This window comes from Octopus sinensis, unplaced genomic scaffold (genome assembly GCF_006345805.1).
Source record: "Octopus sinensis unplaced genomic scaffold, ASM634580v1 Contig15538, whole genome shotgun sequence".
Classification (NCBI taxonomy): Eukaryota; Metazoa; Mollusca; class Cephalopoda; order Octopoda; family Octopodidae; genus Octopus; species Octopus sinensis.
The window spans coordinates 22,501-43,899 of NW_021833782.1; the positions used below are offsets into that span (position 1 = coordinate 22,501).

The 21,399-nt window shown below is 41.7% G+C and overlaps 1 protein-coding gene across 2 annotated transcripts in view; it reads left to right on the plus strand.

The window, feature by feature from the left end:
- Positions 1-18,217, plus strand: part of LOC115230427 (single-strand selective monofunctional uracil DNA glycosylase-like) — a 33,786-nt gene extending 15,569 nt beyond the window's left edge. Inside the window, exons 2-4 of one of the 2 annotated variants that reach the window (XM_036499659.1) lie at positions 364-483; positions 15,467-15,901; positions 17,379-18,217. In XM_036499659.1, the coding sequence (XP_036355552.1) occupies positions 364-483; positions 15,467-15,901; positions 17,379-17,699 (876 nt within the window). In that variant the 3' untranslated portion in view covers positions 17,700-18,217. Of the gene's footprint in view, positions 1-363; positions 484-15,466; positions 15,902-17,369 lie in introns of both variants that reach the window. The other variant, XM_029800620.2, reaches the window with a different exon arrangement.
- Positions 18,218-21,399: the final 3,182 nt, after the last annotated feature.

A 21,399-nucleotide genomic window follows, 5' to 3' on the forward strand; every position in this document is an offset into this window, starting at 1 on the left:
CTTTGTAAGCCCAGTACTTATTCTATCGGTCTCTTTTGCCGAACCACTAAGTGATGGGGACGTGAACACACCAGTATTGGTTGTCAAGCAATGCTAGGGGGACAAACACAGACACACAAACACATACACACACACACATATATACATACATATATATACATATACACGACAGGCTTCTTTCAGTTTCCGTCTACCAAATCCACTCACAAGGCATTGGTCGGCCTGGGGCTATAGCAGAAGACACTTTGCCCAAGATGCCATGCAGTGGGACTGAACCCATAACCATGTGGTTGGTTAGCAAGCTACTTACCATACAGCCACTCCTGCGCCTATACAAGATTCTTTTCTTAACATTTTCCCCAGGTACCATTTGGAGAATGTGATACTGTCCGGAATTGGTTGAAGATTGATGGTATCGTAGGGAAACCACAAAGAGAGCATCCAAAGCGTCCAGTCCTGGGACTGGAATGTCCGAGAAATGAAGTACGTATTTTAGAGACATTTTGTTTTTGTTTCCTTTTTAATGTTTTGTCATTCTTTCATTCCTCAATCATTATTCACCATTCATTCAATCAATCAATCTTCTCTTTCTTGTAATGTTTTGTCATTCTTTCATTCCTCAATCATTATTCATCATTCATTCAATCAATCAATCTTCTCTTTCTTGTAATGTTTTGTCATTCTTTCATTCCTCAATCATTATTCACCATTCATTCAATCAATCAATCTTCTCTTTCTTGTAATGTTTTGTCATTCTTTCATTCCTCAATCATTATTCATCATTCATTCAATCAATCAATCTTCTCTTTCTGTAATGTTTTGTCATTCTTTCATTCCTCATCATTATTCACCATTCATTCAATCAATCAATCTTCTCTTTCTTGTAATGTTTTGTCATTCTTTCATTCCTCAATCATTATTCACCATTCATTCAATCAATCAATCTTCTCTTTCTTGTAATGTTTTGTCATTCTTTCATTCCTCAATCATTATTCATCATTCATTCAATCAATCAATCTTCTCTTTCTTGTAATGTTTTGTCATTCTTTCATTCCTCAATCATTATTCACCATTCATTCAATCAATCAATCTTCTCTTTCTTGTAATGTTTTGTCATTCTTTCATTCCTCAATCATTATTCATCATTCATTCAATCAATCAATCTTCTCTTTCTTGTAATGTTTTGTCATTCTTTCATTCCTCAATCATTATTCATCATTCATTCAATCAATCAATCTTCTCTTTCTTGTAATGTTTTGTCATTCTTTCATTCCTCAATCATTATTCACCATTCATTCAATCAATCAATCTTCTCTTTCTTCTTCTCCATCTTTTTTTCTTTTATTCTCTTTCGTTGATTTTAGTTGGACTATGGCCATGCTGGGGCACCTCCATCCAGGGTTTTCAGTCGAAACGTATTGACCCCAGGGCTCATTTCAGTTTGTAACTTATTTTGGTAATCCTTATTCATTAAGCCACTAAGGGGACATAAAGGGACTAAATATAAACAAGTTTTTATTTTATTTTATACTAGCAGTATCGCCCGGCGTTGCTCGGGTTTGTAAGGGAGATAACAATATAAGCATTTTTAGAGAGTTATAGCCAAAAAATAGCAAAAAATGCATTAAAAATAGAAAAAAATGATGGTAATTTTTTTTTTAAATCGTTGACTCATCGTACACATTTTTAGAGAGTTACTTCCCTTATATAATAGCGAAAAAAATGCATTAAAATGGAAAAAAATTATGGTAAATTTTTTTTTAAATCGTAGGCTCATCGTAGACGCGCACTAATACCCAGAAGGGCTCGATATGAATCACGAGTATAAGATACCCGCTTTTGGTTAAACTGCACCGCAAAATGTGGGAGTAGTTAGGAATCTAAATCGTAGGAGACAGACACACAACTTCACTTTTATATATAAAGATATATATATATATGTATGTATGTATGTATATTCACTGAAATATATATATATATGTATATATAAGGGCAGGCATGGGTGTGTGGTAAGAAGCTTGTTTCCCAGCTAGAGGCTATAGTAGAAGACACTAGGCCCAAGATATCACACAGTTGGGTGGTCTCTGATCCATCTGTGATGACAGTAGCTTGAAATGGGGGCTGATTAGGACTGTTACAGCACATTAAGCTAGTATGGAAAATGGACACGAAATGTGATGTCAATGATGATGATAATGAGGATGATGGAAGGCAGCAAGCTGGCAGAAACGTCAGCACGCCGGGCGGAATGCGTAGCCGTATTTCGTCTGGCGTTACGTTCTGAGTTCAAATTCCGCCGCGGTCGACTTTGCCTTTCATCCTTTTGGGGTCGATAAATCAAGTACCAGTTACGCACTGGGGTCGATGTAATCGACTTAATCCATTTGTCCCCTCTATGGAAAATGGACACGAAATATGATGTCAATGATGATGATAATGAGGATGATGGAAGGCAGCAAGCTGGCAGAAACGTCAGCACACCGGGCGGAATGCGTAGCCGTATTTCGTCTGGCATTACGTTCTGAGTTCAAATTCCGCCGCGGTCGACTTTGCCTTTCATCTTTCGGTGGTCGATAAATCAAGTACCAGTTACGCACTGGGGTCGATGTAATCGACTTAATCCATTTGTCCCCTCTATGGAAAATGGACACGAAATGTGATGTCAATGATGATGATAATGAGGATGATGGAAGGCAGCAAGCTGGCAGAAACGTCAGCACACCGGGCGGAATGCGTAGCCGTATTTCGTCTGGCGGCGTTCGTTCTGAGTTCAAATTCCGCCGCGGTCGACTTTGCCTTTCATCCTTTCGGGGTCGATAAATCAAGTACCAGTTACGCACTGGGGTCGATGTAATCTACTTAATCCATTTGTCCCCTCTATGGAAAATGACACGAAATGTGATGTCAATGATGATGATAATGAGGATGATGGAAGGCAGCAAGCTGGCAGAAACGTCAGCACACCGGGCGGAATGCGTAGCCGTATTTCGTCTGGCGTTACGTTCTGAGTTCAAATTCCGCGCGGTCGACTTTGCCTTTCATCCTTTCGGGGTCGATAAATCAAGTACCAGTTACGCACTGGGGTCGATGTAATCGACTTAATCCATTGTCCCCTCTATGGAAAATGGACACGAAATGTGATGTCAATGATGATGATAATGAGGATGATGGAAGGCAGCAAGCTGGCAGAAACGTCAGCACACCGGGCGGAATGCGTAGCCGTATTTCGTCTGGCGTTACGTTCTGAGTTCAAATTCCGCCGCGGTCGACTTTGCCTTCATCCTTTCGGGGTCGATAAATCAAGTACCAGTTACGCACTGGGGTCGATGTAATCTACTTAATCCATTTGTCCCCTCTATGGAAAATGGACACGAAATGTGATGTCAATGATGATGATAATGAGGATGATGGAAGGCAGCAAGCTGGCAGAAACGTCAGCACACCGGGCGGAATGCGTAGCCGTATTTCGTCTGGCGTTACGTTCTGAGTTCAAATTCCGCCGCGGTCGACTTTGCCTTTCATCCTTTCGGGGTCGATAAATCAAGTACCAGTTACGCACTGGGGTCGATGTAATCGACTTAATCCATTTGTCCCCTCTATGGAAAATGGACACGAAATGTGATGTCAATGATGATGATAATGAGGATGATGGAAGGCAGCAAGCTGGCAGAAACGTCAGCACACCGGGCGGAATGCGTAGCCGTATTTCGTCTGGCGTTACGTTCTGAGTTCAAATTCCGCCGCGGTCGACTTTGCCTTTCATCCTTTCGGGGTCGATAAATCAAGTACCAGTTACGCACTGGGGTCGATGTAATCGACTTAATCCATTTGTCCCCTCTATGGAAAATGGACACGAATGTGATGTCAATGATGATGATAATGAGGATGATGGAAGGCAGCAAGCTGGCAGAAACGTCAGCACACCGGGCGGAATGCGTAGCCGTATTTCGTCTGGCGTTACGTTCTGAGTTCAAATTCCGCCGCGCGGTCGACTTTGCTTTCATCCTTTCGGGGTCGATAAATCAAGTACCAGTTACGCACTGGGGTCGATGTAATCGACTTAATCCATTTGTCCCCTCTATGGAAAATGGACACGAATGTGATGTCAATGATGATGATAATGAGGATGATGGAAGGCAGCAAGCTGGCAGAAACGTCAGCACACCGGGCGGAATGCGTAGCCGTATTTCGTCTGGCGTTACGTTCTGAGTTCAAATTCCGCCACGGTCGACTTTGCCTTTCATCCTTTCGGGGTCGATAAATCAAGTACCAGTTACGCACTGGGGTCGATGTAATCGACTTAATCCATTTGTCCCCTCTATGGAAAATGGACACGAAATGTGATGTCAATGATGATGATAATGAGGATGATGGAAGGCAGCAAGCTGGCAGAAACGTCAGCACACCGGGCGGAATGCGTAGCCGTATTTCGTCTGGCGTTACGTTCTGAGTTCAAATTCCGCCGCGGTCGACTTTGCCTTTCATCCTTTCGGGGTCGATAATCAAGTACCAGTTACGCACTGGGGTCGATGTAATCGACTTAATCCATTTGTCCCCTCTATGGAAAATGGACACGAAATGTGATGTCAATGATGATGATAATGAGGATGATGGAAGGCAGCAAGCTGGCAGAAACGTCAGCACACCGGGCGGAATGCGTAGCCGTATTTCGTCTGGCGTTACGTTCTGAGTTCAAATTCCGCCGCGGTCGACTTTGCCTTTCATCCTTTCAGGGTCGATAAATCAAGTACCAGTTACGCACTGGGGTCGATGTAATCGACTTAATCCATTTGTCCCCTCTATGTTTATAGCCCCTTGTGGGTAATAAAGAAACGGATAATGAAGATGATGATGGCGTTGTTGGTGGTGGTGGTCGTCGTTGCAGTGGTAAGTGGGCAGTGTGTGTGTTTGTAAACGGCCTCTGCATAATTTCCTGAGTATGGCCTGGTGACTCACACACCATGCTAATTGCTTGTGCAGTTGCAAGCAGACAGTGTCTTTGTCCGCTGACCTTGACCCAGCAGAACACCAAGCATACGACAGCCAGAGAGAGTGAGAGAGAGACGAGGAGTGGGGGCAGAGAGGCCGCACCAAAACTAGACTGGTTCTTATTTACAGCCAAGTAGACTGGAATAACATTGAAATGAACTAGCCTGCTTAAGCTTAGGAATTGAACCCATAACTCTATGGTTATGAAGTCAATACTTTAACCCTTTAGTGTTCAGATTACTCTGTGAAATATAATACTTTTTCACTCAAATTGTTTTGAATTGATCATGCATTATCTTATTGCTTTGAGGTTTCAGTGATGTGATTGTTTATTTTTAGCATGACATTGTAGGTTAAGTGTGAGAGGCTAGATATCGCCAGTTTGAATGTAAAACATTTAGAATATTTGGACCGGATATAGCCGGTTTAAACCTCTCCCTGTTCAAAGCATTTTCATAAGTTTGTCCTAAATGTCCATGTATCTTTTCAGATTTTTAGTGAGCCCTTGTTTTATATGTTCTGAGTAGTATATTGGGTTGTCCGGAAAGTTCGTGCCGATTTATAGTAGCTTACCTTTCGACTTATTTTAGAACATGATTGAGTCTATAAAATAGGCGCAGGAGTGGCTGTGTGGTAAGTAGTTTGCTTATGAACTACATGGTTCCGGGTTCAGTCCCACTGCATGGCATCTTGGGCAAATGTCTTCTACTATAGCCTCGGGCCGACCAAAGCCTTGTGAGTGGATTTGGTAGACGGAAACTGAAAGAAGCTTGTCGTATGTATGTATATATATATATGTATGTGTGTGTGTTTGTGTGTCTGTGTTTGTCCCCCTAGCATTGCTTGACAACCGATGCTGGTGTGTTTACGTCCCCGTCACTTAGCGGTTCGGCAAAAAGAGACCGATAGAATAAGTACTGGGCTTACAAAGAATAAGTCCCGGGGTCGATTTGCTCGACTAAAGGCGGTGCTCCAGCATGGCCGCAGTCAAATGACTGAAACAAGTAAAAGTAAAGTAAAGTAAAAGTATTTGACTACACCTCCATTTAGAGCACAGTTTAAGCTATCTTTTCGTGGAAGAAGGTTTATGTTCCTGTGTTAATTCTGTAACCCTTTAAAATAGAAGATAAGAAAGTTCATTTTCAGCACTTGATACTTTGGGGAACCAGACAAAAATTGCTGCAGCTCAGCTGGGATGTGTTAACCCACCCTCCATATTCCCCAGATATTACTCCTTCGGATTTCCACTTATTCAGGTCTCAGCAGAATAATCTTAGTGGTAAAAATTTTAATTCCTTGGATGACGTAAAAAGATACCTTGATGAATTCTTTGCCATGAAACCACCTCAATTCTTGGAAGAGGGTATTTTCAAGTTAAAGGAAAGATGGAGACGCACTGTGCAAGAAAATGGTTCATATTTGGTTGATTAAAAATGTAATGGCACGTATTTATTGACCTTTTTCTTTCCTTTAAAAATCGGCACAAACTTTCTGGACAACACAATAAAAGTTTTCTTTTCCTAAGTCACAAGATACTCTGATGGTTGAAGCCATTGGGAATGTCTATCATATATGACGCATGAACACCAGGAATATATGTCTTGCGTATCACCTGTAATAACATAGGATAACGAAAGGGTTAAAGTGATCCAAATGAAAACCTTCCATGAAAATTTACCAAAAATTTCATACTAGTTTATGTCCCAAACACCAGCTTAATAACGACAAAGTTATTTTAATAAATCCTTCATTATTTTCAAAATTAATTGAAGGGATCTTTTCCTTTTGATAGACAGAATTCAACCCTGGGTTGAATTCTGTCTGTCAAAAGGAAAAGATCCGATCCAATTGAAGCAATGACAGTGTATTTCAACAAAAATATGGTCACAAAAGGATTAACCATTTGCCTGTCCAAATCTTTTGAAGTTGGTACTAAACGTCCATGTTTGTTTTCAGACGTTTAGTTTGTCCTTGTTTCAGAGTAATTAAAAGCTTTCCTCTCAAGTTATACTGGTGGTTGAAAAAAAAAATTGGGAATGTGTATCATATATGTTGCATCTATATCAGGGAATTATGTTCTGTGTATCAGATGTGATATAAAAGACGTGCAAAATGTTGACTCGGATCTTTTCCTTTTGAACGGCATATGTCAACACAATTTCTAGTTAACTAAACACTTTTAAACTTCATATACTGGTAGAATGTGTTTATAAAACATCATTTTTTTCTTGGCTTTCTTGAGAAAATTCTATAGTTTGTAAGATATTTCCACTTTAAAATCGAGTATTTCGGCAATTTTAACCAATCGCTGACCTCCATTTAGGTAAACAACATTTCGTGCTGTATGAATATGTCCCTCCTTTAAGAAACAGATTGAGTTTACTCTTTACTCTTTTACTCTTTTACTTGTTTCAGCCATTTGACTCGACCCCGGGACTTATTCTTTTTGTAAGCCCAGTACTTATTCTATCGGTCTCTTTTTGCCGAACCGCTAAGTGACGGGGACGTAAACACACCAGCATCGGTTGTCAAGCAATGCTAGGGGAACAAACACAGACACACACATATATATATATATATATATATATATATATATACGACAGGCTTCTTTCAGTTTCCGTCTACCAAATCCACTCACAAGGCATTGGTCGGCCCGGGGCTATAGCAGAAGACACTTGCCCAAGATGCCACGTAGTGGGACTGAACCTGGAACCATGTGGCTGGTTAGCAAGCTACTTACCACACAGCCACTCCTGCGCCTATTTACATTTGCGAAGAAAAAGAAGATACCCTTCCCCCACCCCTAACCCTAATTCTACCAGTATACGAAATTTAATTGTGTTGAAAACTGCCATTCAAATGGAAAAGATCCGTTGACTCCAAGGTCGTGTTCCCTCAGGATAGACTGTAGGTGTTAGTAAAACAGATTGTCGAACAAATGGCCTTATGTTCAACACACACCATCAGTAATTATCAATTAAATTACTGATGTGATTATTATAAGAAATTATGTGAATAATATGTCGACAGGAGTGGCTGTGTGGTAAGTAGCTTGCTAACCAACCAAATGGTTCTGGGTTCAGTCCCACTGCGTGGCATATTGGGCAAGTGCTTTCTGCTATAGCCCCGGGCCGACCAATGCCTTGTGAGTGGATTTGGTAGACGGAAACTGAAAGAAGCCTGTCGTATATATGTATATATATATATATGTATGTGTGTGTGTGTGTATGTTTGTGTGTCTGTGTTTGTCCCCCTAGCTTTGCTTGACAACCGATGCTGGTGTGTTTACGTCCCCGTCACTTAGCGGTTCGGCAAAAGATCCCCGATAGAATAAGTACTGGGCTTACAAAGAATAAGTCCCGGGGTCGATTTGCTCGACTAAAGGTGGTGCTCCAGCATGGCCGCAGTCAAATGACTGAAACAAGTAAAAGAGTAAAAGAGAGTGATATACTTACATTATCAGACTCGGCCTTTCTCTTACTCCCCCCCTACTCTCGCTCTCTTTCGTCCTCTCTCTCTCTCTCTCTTTCTGTCTCTCTCTCATAGTCATACTCCCTATCTAACCTTTCTGCTTTCTGTTAATACAACCCAAGGCAAAAAAATATGAACGAAAGCGAGAGCTTTCTAAAATTTGAACAAAGTCCACCCAAAACATTCATGTAATATTTTTTCCACCTTTCCCCCATCAAACTCTTTACGTTTTACGTTATCTTCGCTTCCCTTCGTACTTTGCACACCTCCACCACCACCACCACCACCACCACCATCTCGAAATGAACCATCTAAATAAAATAGCTATAAGGAACAGTGATGGTAATAAAATTTGAACAAAGTCCACTCAAAACACTCATAATATTTTTGACATTTCTTCTCTTTCACTAAAACTCTTACTTTTTTTCTGTTATCTCTGCACCCCACACGACATTCCTCCCCCACCCCCAGCCGCTCCGTTTTAAAGTATGTATACACTAAAGCCTCTAAAATGGCATTGACAGAATGTTTGGGTACCAAAATTTGAACAAAGTCCACTTAAAATACTGCTAATACCGTCCTAACATTTTCATTTCCTTGCTAGAACAATGCTTTTTATTGTATTGTTGTCGTTGTTCTTGTTACTGTCATCGTCGCCGTCGTCGACGCCGCCATCATGGGTGTAGTTGAATTGAAGTGGTGTGGTGGATGAGCTCCTTAGAATTATCAAGAGCAGAGAAGTGGTTGGATCGGTGGTCGGTTGTCTGTCAGACAAGTGTCATCTTAAGGCTTGTAACACATTGAGCAGTTGATCTGTTGGGAATGGCACAGGTCTTGGGACACAATTCTAATCAATGTTTACTGTCAATAAATGCAATAAGGCGCCATTGCTCTGATTTACCCGGGGTGGTGAGGGACCCAGCGTCCTACTTAGACGGCACAGCAGTCAGAATTAATATATTTACTACTAGCAGTATCGCCCGGCGTTGCTCGGGTTTGTAAGGGAAATAACTATGAAGCATTTTTAGAGAGTTATAGCCAAAAAATAGCAAAAAAAAATGCATTAAAAATGGAAAAAATATGATGGTAAATGTTTTTTAAATCGTTGACTCATCGTAGACATTTTTAGAGAGTTACTTCCCTTATATTTAAAAAATATGCATTAAAATGGAAAAAATATGATGGTAAATGTTTTTTAAATCGTTGACTCATCGTAGACATTTTTAGAGAGTTACTTCCCTTATATTTAAAAAATATGCATTAAAATGGAAAAAAATGATGGTAAATTATTTTTTAAATCGTAGACTCATCGTAGATGCGCGCTAATACCCAGATGGGCTCGATATGAATCACGACTATAAGATACCCGGTTTTGGTTAAACTGCACCGTAAAATGTGGGAGTAGTTAGGAATCTAAATCGGAGTAGACAGACACACAACCTTACTTTTATATATAAAGATTAAGGATCATCTTTCAATGTCCTTGGATAGCAAATTACTTTTCGTCTGACTTTTTTCTTCTCACCAGTAATAGTAGCAATAGTTGTTTCTCTGGCAGTGATGGCGGTGGCAATGTTGTGTAACTTCCATGGACAGCTTTGACCCAGGGTCACTGCAGGAGTGACTCGGATAACTTGGGTAAGTAGCTTGCTAACGAACCACTTGGTTCCGGGTTCAGTCCCACTGCATGGTAAGTGTCTTCTACTCTAGCCTCGGGCCACCAAAACCTTGTGAGTGGATTTGGTAGACAGAAACTGAAAGAAACCCGTCGTATATATGTGTGTGTGTGTATATATATATACATATATATATATACATACATATATATATATATGTATATATACTTTATTTTAAGCAGCAGAAAATTCAACAAAATCTGTTACTCTGAGTTTCTCGTTGCCGTTCATCAGACAGTTTTTGCTAGAATGGAACCGATATATCAATTCAATCTAGACTCTTACAAACGCTACACCTTTAAAAAAAATGGACTTGTTTGATTGGCCCTTTAGAAAAAACGGTCAATCTGCGAGCGATAAACAAAAAGGTCAAAAATATATGTATATATATATATATATATAAAAACTTATAAAAATTATAAAATCCGAGGAAAAAACCTTACATTGAATAAAATACATATTGACGTTAATGAAGAAAGTATAAATTAATGCATAGAAATTAAACCTGTTATAAATATTACACTGCAATACATATTTATATTAAAATGTACATATATATATCAACATACACAGAAGGATGCGTGCAAACGCCATACATATACAGACGTATAAATATAAATCTAAATATACACATAAATGCATGCGTACATATATTCACGCAAACCATCTTGCACGCAAGTTAAAATCATCTATGTAGCGATTCTCATATACTGAGTAAGGGGGGGGGTGACGAAAGAAAGGAAGAGAGAGAAAAAGGAACGAAGGAGGGGTGGGGAAAAAACGAAATAAGAAAAAATTATGTATACAAGCTGTGTAACGGCATTATTGACATATATGGAGACAAGTATACAAATACACAAGTTCGAATGGATACATATACATACAGTCGTGTATATGTGTATATATATATATTATATATATATGTATATATACTTTATTTTAAGCAGCAGAAAATTCAACAAAATCTGTTACTCTGAGTTTCTCGTTGCCGTTCATCAGACAGTTTTTGCTAGAATGGAACCGATATATCAATTCAATCTAGACTCTTACAAACGCTACACCTTTAAAAAAAATGGACTTGTTTGATTGCCCTTTAGAAAAAACGGTCAATCTGCGAGCGATAAACAAAAAGGTCAAAAATATATGTATATATATATATATATATAAAAACTTATAAAAATTATAAAATCCGAGGAAAAAACCTTACATTGAATAAAATACATATTGACGTAATGAAGAAAGTATAAATTAATGCATAGAAATTAAACCTGTTATAAATATTACACTGCAATACATATTTATATTAAAATGTACATATATATATCAACATACACAGAAGGATGCGTGCAAACGCCATACATATACAGACGTATAAATATAAATCTAAATATACACATAAATGCATGCGTACATATATTCACGCAAACCATCTTGCACGCAATTTAAAATCATCTATGTAGCGATTCTCATATACTGAGTAAGGGGGGGGGTGACGAAAGAAAGGAAGAGAGAGAAAAAGGAACGAAGGAGGGGTGGGGAAAAAACGAAATAAGAAAAAATTATGTATACAAGCTGTGTAACGGCATTATTGACATATATGGAGACAAGTATACAAATACACAAGTTCGAATGGATACATATACATACAGTCGTGTATATGTGTATATATATATATATATATATAATATATATATATATATATATATATATGTATGTATGTATGTTGTATGTGTATATGTTTGTGTGTCTGTGCCCCCCCCCCCCAAATCGCTTGACAACCGATGCTGGTGTGTTTACGTCCCCGAAACTTAGCAGTTCGGCAAAAGAGACCGATAGAATAAGTAAGTAGTAGGCTGACAAAGAATAAGTCCTGGGATTGATTTGCTCGACTAAAGGCGGTGCTCCTGCATGGCCGCAGTCAAATGACTGAAACAAGTAAAAGAGTAAAAGAGTATTTCACACAAGTTAATGCCATGTCACGGGTCAGTAAACTTTAAGTCATTGACGTCCTTCATGGAATCATTGATATACTTATCAAATCTCAACTAGTAAATTTCTCTAAAAGAAAGCAAATAATAAAATAAAATAGCTGGATAGGTAAATAGGGCAAACATTCGATATGATTGCCGTAAATAGGTATGTAGGTAAACATAGGCGCAGGAGTGGCTGTGTGGTAAGTAGCTTGTTTACCAGCCACATGGTTCCGGGTTCAGTCCCACTGCGTGGCACCTTGGGCAAGTGTCTTCTACTATAGCCTCGGGCCGACCAAAGCCTTGTGAGTGGATTTGGTAGATGGAAACTGAAAGAAGCCCGTCGTATATATGTATATATATATATGCGTGTGTGTGTTTGTGTGAGTGTGTTTGTCCCCCCTAGCATTGCTTGACAACCGATGCTGGTGTGTTTATGTCCCCGTTACTTAGCGGTTCGGCAAAAGAGATCGATAGAATAAGTACTGGGCTTACAAAAGAATAAGTCCCGGGGTCGAGTTGCTCGATTAAAGGCGGTGCTCCAGCATGGCCGCAGTCAAATGACTGAAACAAGTAAAAGAGTAAAAGAGTATTTCACACAAGTTAATGCCATGTCACGGGTCAGTAAACTTTAAGTCATTGACGTCCTTCATGGAATCATTGATATACTTATCAAATCTCAACTAGTAAATTTCTCTAAAAGAAAGCAAATAATAAAATAAAATAGCTGGATAGGTAAATAGGGCAAACATTCGATATGAATTGCCGTAAATAGGTATGTAGGTAAACATAGGCGCAGGAGTGGCTGTGTGGTAAGTAGTGTTTACCAGCCACATGGTTCCGGGTTCAGTCCCACTGCGTGGCACCTGGGGGCAAGTGTCTTCTACTATAGCCTCGGGCCGACCAAAGCCTTGTGAGTGGATTTGGTAGATGGAAACTGAAAGAAGCCCGTCGTATATATGTAATATTATATATGCGTGTGTGTGTTTGTGTGAGTGTGTTTGTCCCCCCTAGCATTGCTTGACAACCGATGCTGGTGTGTTTTTTTATGTCCCAGTTACTTAGCGGTTCGGCAAAAGAGATCGATAGAATAAGTACTGGGCTTACAAAAGAATAAGTCCCGGGGTCGAGTTGCTCGATTAAAGGCGGTGCTCCAGCATGGCCGCAGTCAAATGACTGAAACAAGTAAAAGAGTAAAAGAGTATATAGATACATGGGTAGGTGGGTAAATAGGTCCATAGGTAATACGGACAGGGAAGCACGCCATATATACATACGCATACACACAAAGACACACATTTATATGTAACAGACGCACGTAAGTAATCATCACACAAACTCTTACACATAGACACACGCAACAGAGATAAACACTCAAATACGCACGCATACACATGCATACTTACACAAACACATGGATATGCACAATACATTGATACATACGTACGTACATACACACATACACACTCACACATACATACATGCATACATACATATATACATACATACATACATAATTGCATACATACATACATACATACATACATTCGTACATATCTACATGCATACATACATACATACATACATACCTACATACATACATACATACATTCGTACATACATACATACATACATACATACATTCGTACATACATACATACATACATACCTACATACATACATACATACATACATACATACATACATACATTCGTACATACATACATACATACATACGTACATACATACGTACATACATACATACATACCTACATACCTACATACACATACATTCGTACATACATACATACATACATACATACACATACATACATACATACCTACATACATACCTACATACATACATACATGCATACATACATACATACATACATACATACATACATTCGTATGCATGCATGCATGCATACATACATACATTCGTACATACATACATACATTCGTACATACATACATACATACATACATACATACATACATACATTCGTATGCATGCATGCATACATACATACATATATAAATTCGTTCATATGTGCATACATAATTGTGATGGCAATCCCTCAAGATCGAGGATGATGGTCTTCGCGCAAATTTACATACACAATTACACATGCACGCAACAGAATCTCAAATAGACAAATGGAACATGGGTCCAATAACGGACAATCTCATCATCCATTGACCAAAGCAATGAAAATTCTTTGAAAACATAAAATAAATAATTAAATGACTGGAAATGGAACTGGTGAGTGTCTTTGTTGGCTGTATGACCCTCCCCAGACACAACAAACTAAATATAATTAAGGAAATAAATTTCTTGATTTAAAAATGATAATTCATTATCGTGGAACCCCTATCTTGCCCAGGACATCAATCGTCTGGAAGCTGTTCAGCGACGTGCAACCAAAAGAATACCCTCCATCAGGCATTTGCCATATCCTGAACACCTTACTTCCCTGGGCATGGACCACATTGAAACTCCGACGTCTGGCAGCTGACCTGGCAGACACCCATAAAATTATCAACCATCGCACAAACAATAAACTGAGCACCTCTTCAAACTCCACCATCTAACACCCGTGGACATATTTACAAAGTAAGAAAACAGCACACAGCTCCCATGACTTTAGGAAAACATTTTTCACGCTGAGAGTTGTTGAAGATGGAACAAACTGCCGGCATCAGTTGTTACTTGTCGGAGCACTGCATCCTTCAAAACTTCCATGCTTATGAGATTCGCCAACACTACACCTGATTTTCTCCCCTCCATACACACACAAGCTGTTCACTTTCCAGACAATTTCTACATTACTGCATTACTTTATATGCACTTTCTGAAAGTTGTGGTGCACCTGAGCACTGTATACAATAATTTCATTATTATTATTATTAGTTCTTTTGTGTCATTAACCGATTTTTAATGAAGAATATTTGCGCGAAAACACCTAAAGCTCCACGAGGCTCTGGTAGGGGGGGGTGGCGATCCCTGTTGTACTTTTTCGCCCCAACTTTCTCTCACTCTCTCTTCCTGTTTCTTGAGTAACGCTGCGATGGACTGGCATCCTGTCCAGCTGGGGGGAACACATACGCCATAGAAACCGGGAAACTGGGCCCATGACCCTGGCTAGGCTTGAAAAGGGCATATAAATAAAAATAAAAAAATAATTTGAGAATATTTGACTGTTATCTCTAGCAGGTCGAGCAGACCACATAGAAGCTCCCTCCACCATCTGCTTGCATCTTTATTGTGTTTAATGAAGACCACACCACTTTTCTTTTCCCTTTTCCTATTTAAAAAAAATTTTGTTTTTTATTTATTTATTTTTGTCTTTGCAATAGGTCAGTGGTAAACGGTTTTGGGGACTCTTCAAATTTCTTTGTGGGACCCCAGAAGTATTCTTCAAAGACTGTTATGTATACAACTTCTGCCCACTTCAGTTCATGAAGACTTCGGCCAGAAACGTCTCACCGGGCAAACTAAAAATCACAGAACGCAAACAGCTAATAGCAGCATGCAACCATGCTTTCCTGCAGGTAGTACAGTTGTTACAGGTGAAGCTCGTTATCGGTGTAGGCAACTTTGCCAGCGAGAACGCATCAAAAGCGGTCAAAGGCTTACAGCAGGACCTTTTCTCCCAGCTTCGTATTGAGACCCTCATGCATCCGAGTCCAGCTAACCCGTCTGCCAACAAGAACTGGCCAAGTTATGCAGTGAATAGATTGAAAGAAATTGGTATTATGAGTTACACAGACTGGAAAATATCCGATGGCCAAGTAATTGACTCACAAGGATAATTTTTTATGTTTTATTGGTTTAATGTCTAATTTTTCCACATTCTGAGTGTTTTTTTTTTTGCTCATCATCATCAAGTGAATAGTACACCATGTGTGTTTATATATGTGTGTGTTTGTGTATGTGTGTGTGTGTGTGTGTGTATGTATATATATATATATATATATATATATATATATATATATATATATATATATATATATATATATATCATCGTGATCACCATGACCAACCAGGCTGTCAATGTTGCTACACATTGCTGGTCACAATGCGCTTTGCATTGTTTTAGCCTTCAAATGACGCGAAAGAGTGAGAGAAAGTTGTGGTGTAAGAGTACAGCAGGGATCACTACCATCCCCTGCCGGAGCCTCGTGGAGCTTTAGGTGTTTTCGCTCAATAAACACTCACAACGCCCGGTCTGGGAATCGAAACCGTGATCCTACAATTGCGAGTCCACTGCCCTAACCACTGGGCCATTGCACCTCCACACACACACACACACACACACACACACACACACACCAACACACACACACACACACACACACATATTTATATATATTATATATATATAATATATATTTTATATATAGATATATATATATATATATACTCTTTTACTCTTTTACTTGTTTCAGTCATTTGACTGCGGCCATGCTGGAGCACCGCCTCTAGTCAAGCAAATCGATCCCGGGACTTATTCTTTGTAAGCCCCGTACTTATTCTATTGGTCTCTTTTGCCGAACCGCTAAGTGACGGGGACGTAAACACACCAGCATCGGTTGTCAGACAATGCTAGGGGGACAAACACAAACACACAAACATATACACACACACACATATATATATACATATATACGACAGGCTTCTTTCAGTTTCCGTCTACCAAATCAACTCACAAGGCATTGGTCGGCCCGGGGCTATAGCAGAAGACACTTGCCCAAGATGCCACGCAGTGGGACTGAACCCGGAACCATGTGGTTGGTTAGCAAGCTACTTACCACACAGCCACATATATAATATATATATAATATATATATAATAATAAATGTGCCCTTTTAAAGGCTAGCCGGGCTCATGGGCCCAGTTTCCTAGTTTCCATGGCGTATGTGTTCCCCAGCTGGATGGGACACCAGTCCATCGCAGCGTTACTCATTTTTGCCGGCTGAGTGGACTGGAGAAATGTGAAAAGGAAGTGTTTTGCTCAAGAACACAACGCATCGCCCGATCCAGGAATTGAAACCGCAATGTTACGATCATGATGCTGACACCCTAACCACTAAGCCACGTGCCTCCACACACACATATTTTATATGCATAGAATAATATGCTATATGTATGTATGCTATTATAATTATCAGTTTAATAAATAAATAAGTTAACGTTTTTAATGTCCTAAGATGAACCAACTATTGTTCCTCTCCGTTTTCTTATTTGCAATACAACAAGAGGCAGCAGCAGCAACAACATCAACAACAACAACAGAAACAACAACAGCACGAAACACCAAAGGCTGCGACACCACCACGACGAACGACACCACCTCCAACAACAACCACCAAACCAACATCAACCCCAGCACCAAGAAAAACGACAACAAAAAAACAAGGAGAAACACCAACACCGTCATCATCACCAATGGACACAGCAACACCACTGCTACCAGCAGAACCAACAGAAATCTTTCGCCCTGCTGATGAAGCGGACCCGACAGCCATCCCCTTTCCGGATCAGGACAGCTCAGATTGTGTGAGCACTGATACCGAGAAAGGGGAATGACACACAGTGCCTCCAAATTAGAAAAGGAGGAAAAAACAAAAGGACACACAGGGGAAGCACGAACAAATAGTGCTTCCCAACATCAAGAAGAAGAACAACAACAACAACACTTTCGACACCACTACTGCCACTGCCACACACACCAACACCAACAGACATGATTACAGCAATAAACACAAAAAATGAAAAACTAGTTACATATCTAAAAGACAATACAAGTACACAAATTGAAGATTTCATTATACCAACACACAACACACCAACACACAACACACCAACACACAACACATTCTCACAATAAAAATCAATCAAAAAACATATAGTGAAATAAAACAAATATTCCCTAACGATGTCGGATCGCTAGGGAAAAGTTTCTCAAAGAAACTTTATAAAAATATAATTGAAGCACTCGTGCAAAAGCACAGAGGAGCCACCCCCACCACCAACAACAGTAAGTAGAGCCTTTTTCTCCTTTTATTTTTCTTTCCACCTTTGAAACATGGCAAAACTTAGAATCGGTTGCTTGAATGTGAGAGGCCTTGGGTCACCTTGGAAACAGGGTCACCTGTTAAACGACCTGAGGTTTCATCATGATTGGATGTAGCAAGCCTCAGTGAAACCAGGCTCTCCGACCCACAGGAACTCGCAGCCCTTTTCGGCGGATACGAGATATTTCTATCGCCGTGTCGGCCGGGAGCGGGCGGTGGTGGTACTGCGGTGTTGTTTCGGAAGGGCCTGGGCTTTGAAAATAAGGACAATCTTCCTGGATCCGGAAGGTAAGTTGGTGGTCCTCGATGTAGATAGTAGTGACGGCGGTGCTTTCAGACTGCTGGCTGCCTACGCTCCGACAGGAGCAGGGCAGTCGGATTATTTCAAACGTCTGGAAGTTTTCCTGGGAACGTCACGCACTCTAGTGCTAGTTGGGGATTGGAACGCTGTCTTAGACGAACGTTTCGATCAGGTGGGCAGGGGAGCGTCTGATAGGAGAGGAGGGTGCAAGAGCCTCGCCAACCTACTCGGACACTTTCAGCTCTCCGACAGGTTTCGACTAGACAACCCGAATGTGCCAATGTGGACTTGGACCAATTGCATCGAGTCGTCTAGATCGTACTTAGATAGAGTGTTTTGTAGGCCAGTGGATAAGGACAGCATAGGGTGTCCACAATTCCACCTAGTCGACTACACGGACCACGAATTCGTGATCTGTACGGTCGACAGATAGGCTACATAGACAGGGACCCGGATACTGGAAGCTGAACGTGTCATTAACGACGTGCAAAGCTTACAGAGACCGGATTAGTTTACTAGTTAAGCGGGCGCTCACGGGGGCAATCATCAACAACAACTGGTGGTTTGCCCTCAAGAGAGCAATTAGAGTAGAGTTGATTAGGTTTAGTAAGACTCTAGCTATTGAACGTAGGAAGAGAGAGCGGGATTTAGTTAAGAAACTAGACGAGGCTCTTGAGACTGGCATCGCGACCGACGTGTTGGCGGCAAGGTTGGCCCTCGACCAACACTTTGACGCCAAACACGAAGGCTGCATTGTCAGAGCTAAGGCACGTTCGCTAAGCGGGGAGGGGACTAGAGCCGCTCGATGGACCAGCGTGGCAGAGGCGAAGCGAGGTAACAAAGCAACCATTCGGTCTTTGGTGGACCAGAACGGGCGTGAGGTTACCGAACCGAAGCAGATGTGTACGGTGTTTCAGCGGCACTTTGCTCAACTGTTTGGGACAAGCGGTGGAACGCACAATGGTGCAGACTTCGGTGTGTACCTGGACGGCCTACCGCAACTCTCAGACAGTGAGGCAGAGTGCTGCAAAGGACCGATATCTGCCTGGGAAGTGGAGGAAGCAATGAAGAGTTGCACGAGAGGTAGATCGCTGGGTTTGGATGGTCTGTCCTACGAGCTTTACACTTCAATGCCAGACTTGTTTGCGGGCCTGGCAGCAAAACGGGAGAATTCCTGCTTTTGTCTGTCGAGGGGTGGTGGCTTTGCTAAAAAAGGACCCAAACAAGGGGGACATTATAGGGAATTTTCGGCCCATCACTCTGCTCAATGCAGAGTTGAAGATTTTGGCCAAGGTGCTAGCCAAGAGATTGGCGCTTGTCGTGGACAAGCTGGTTGGCAAGACGCAGACATGCGCCGTGCCGACCAGGTCGATACATGACAACCTCCATCTAATGCGCTACATCATAGAGAGGGTGGGTAACGACGCTGGCGCGGGTGGGGCTTTGATCAACTGAGATCAGAGTAAAGCCTTCGATAGGGTCGACCATCGGTACCTGGCAGCTGTTCTCAAGGCAGCCGGCTTTGGTCCAGTCTTCCGCGGTTGGATCGCTGCTTTATACAGCAACATCTGCTCGATGATACGAGTGAACGGTCACCTTTCGGAACCGTTTGACATCTCGCGTTCGGTCTGCCAAGGATGCCCTCTCTCCTTCCTCTTGTACATATTGACTCTCGAGCCATTACTGCGCAAGTTGGAGGCTTTGAGGGGTATCCTGCGCGATCTAGGAGGCGGAAACAGCGTGTCTGCCTATGCTGACGACGTTACCGTGATGGTGTCGATCCACAGGCACATTGGCCTGATTGGCGAGACACTAAACGAGTACGAAGCGGTGACAGGGGCAAAGATTAACGCGGAAAAGTCTGTGGGCTTGCAAACTGGGCACCTGGAGAGGCAAGCCCATGCCGTCCAACAGTGTCATAGGGCGCTGGACAGACGGACCCGTTAAACTGCTCGGGGTCTGGTTCGGTCCGGACCTCCAGGTGGATAAAAACTGGGAAGAAGTGACGAGCAGGGTGGCACGTCTCACCCAGAATGGGCCGAGAGGAAGCTGTCCCTGAAAGGTCGAGCGGAAGTGGCGAATGCATACATCGCATCCGTCATCTATTACCGCTAGACCGTCGTCCCTTGTCCCAACTGCTAGTTGGCCAAGCTGGTACGCCTGCTCTTTGACTTTTTGTGGAAGGGTCAGGTGCCACTGGTCAGGTGATCCATCTGCTGTCAACGACCGCTAAACGGAGGCCTTGGCATGCTGTGGTTACTGATGCGCAGACATGCGCTCAGGCTGCGACATCTCAAGCATTTCCTAGACGGTGATCAGGTGTGGTCGTCTTTTGTCAGACGCAACTTTCTGCAGCTCGTCTCTTTGACAGAGCTGCAGACCTGGATCAAATGTAGACCGAGAAAGGGCGCTTGGCACCTTGAGTGCCGTCAAGCTCTCTCCGCCCCTCCGCCAGGCGGGCAATGCGATCGGTTTTAGTTCCACTCTAGCGTTCTATGAGGGTTAGTGGAGGAAAAATGCGACGACATTCTCAGGGAAACTCTAGGCGTTGATGATAACGAACTGAGCGGTCTGTTCGGAAGGACTTTCAGGCCGGGGCCAATGGATAATTTCCAGAGGTCGCTCGCCTGGCAGTGCTACTGAGGGGCTCTACCTGTGCAGGATAAACTCTACCGGCACGGAAGTGCCGTCAGCCGGGCATGCCCGAGGTGTTGCCAGGACGATGAAACCGTTCTGCACGCACTCGTCCAGTGCCCGAGTATTGCTGAACTATGGGTTTATGTCGAACAGCTACTGTCGCGTATAGGACGGATCCGGCCATCAGCCGAATACATAGTGAAGATTGGCCCGCCGACCTCCTTTAACAAGGAGGGCGAGGCCGTTTTCCTCTGCCTAGTGGCTGTGGCTGTGG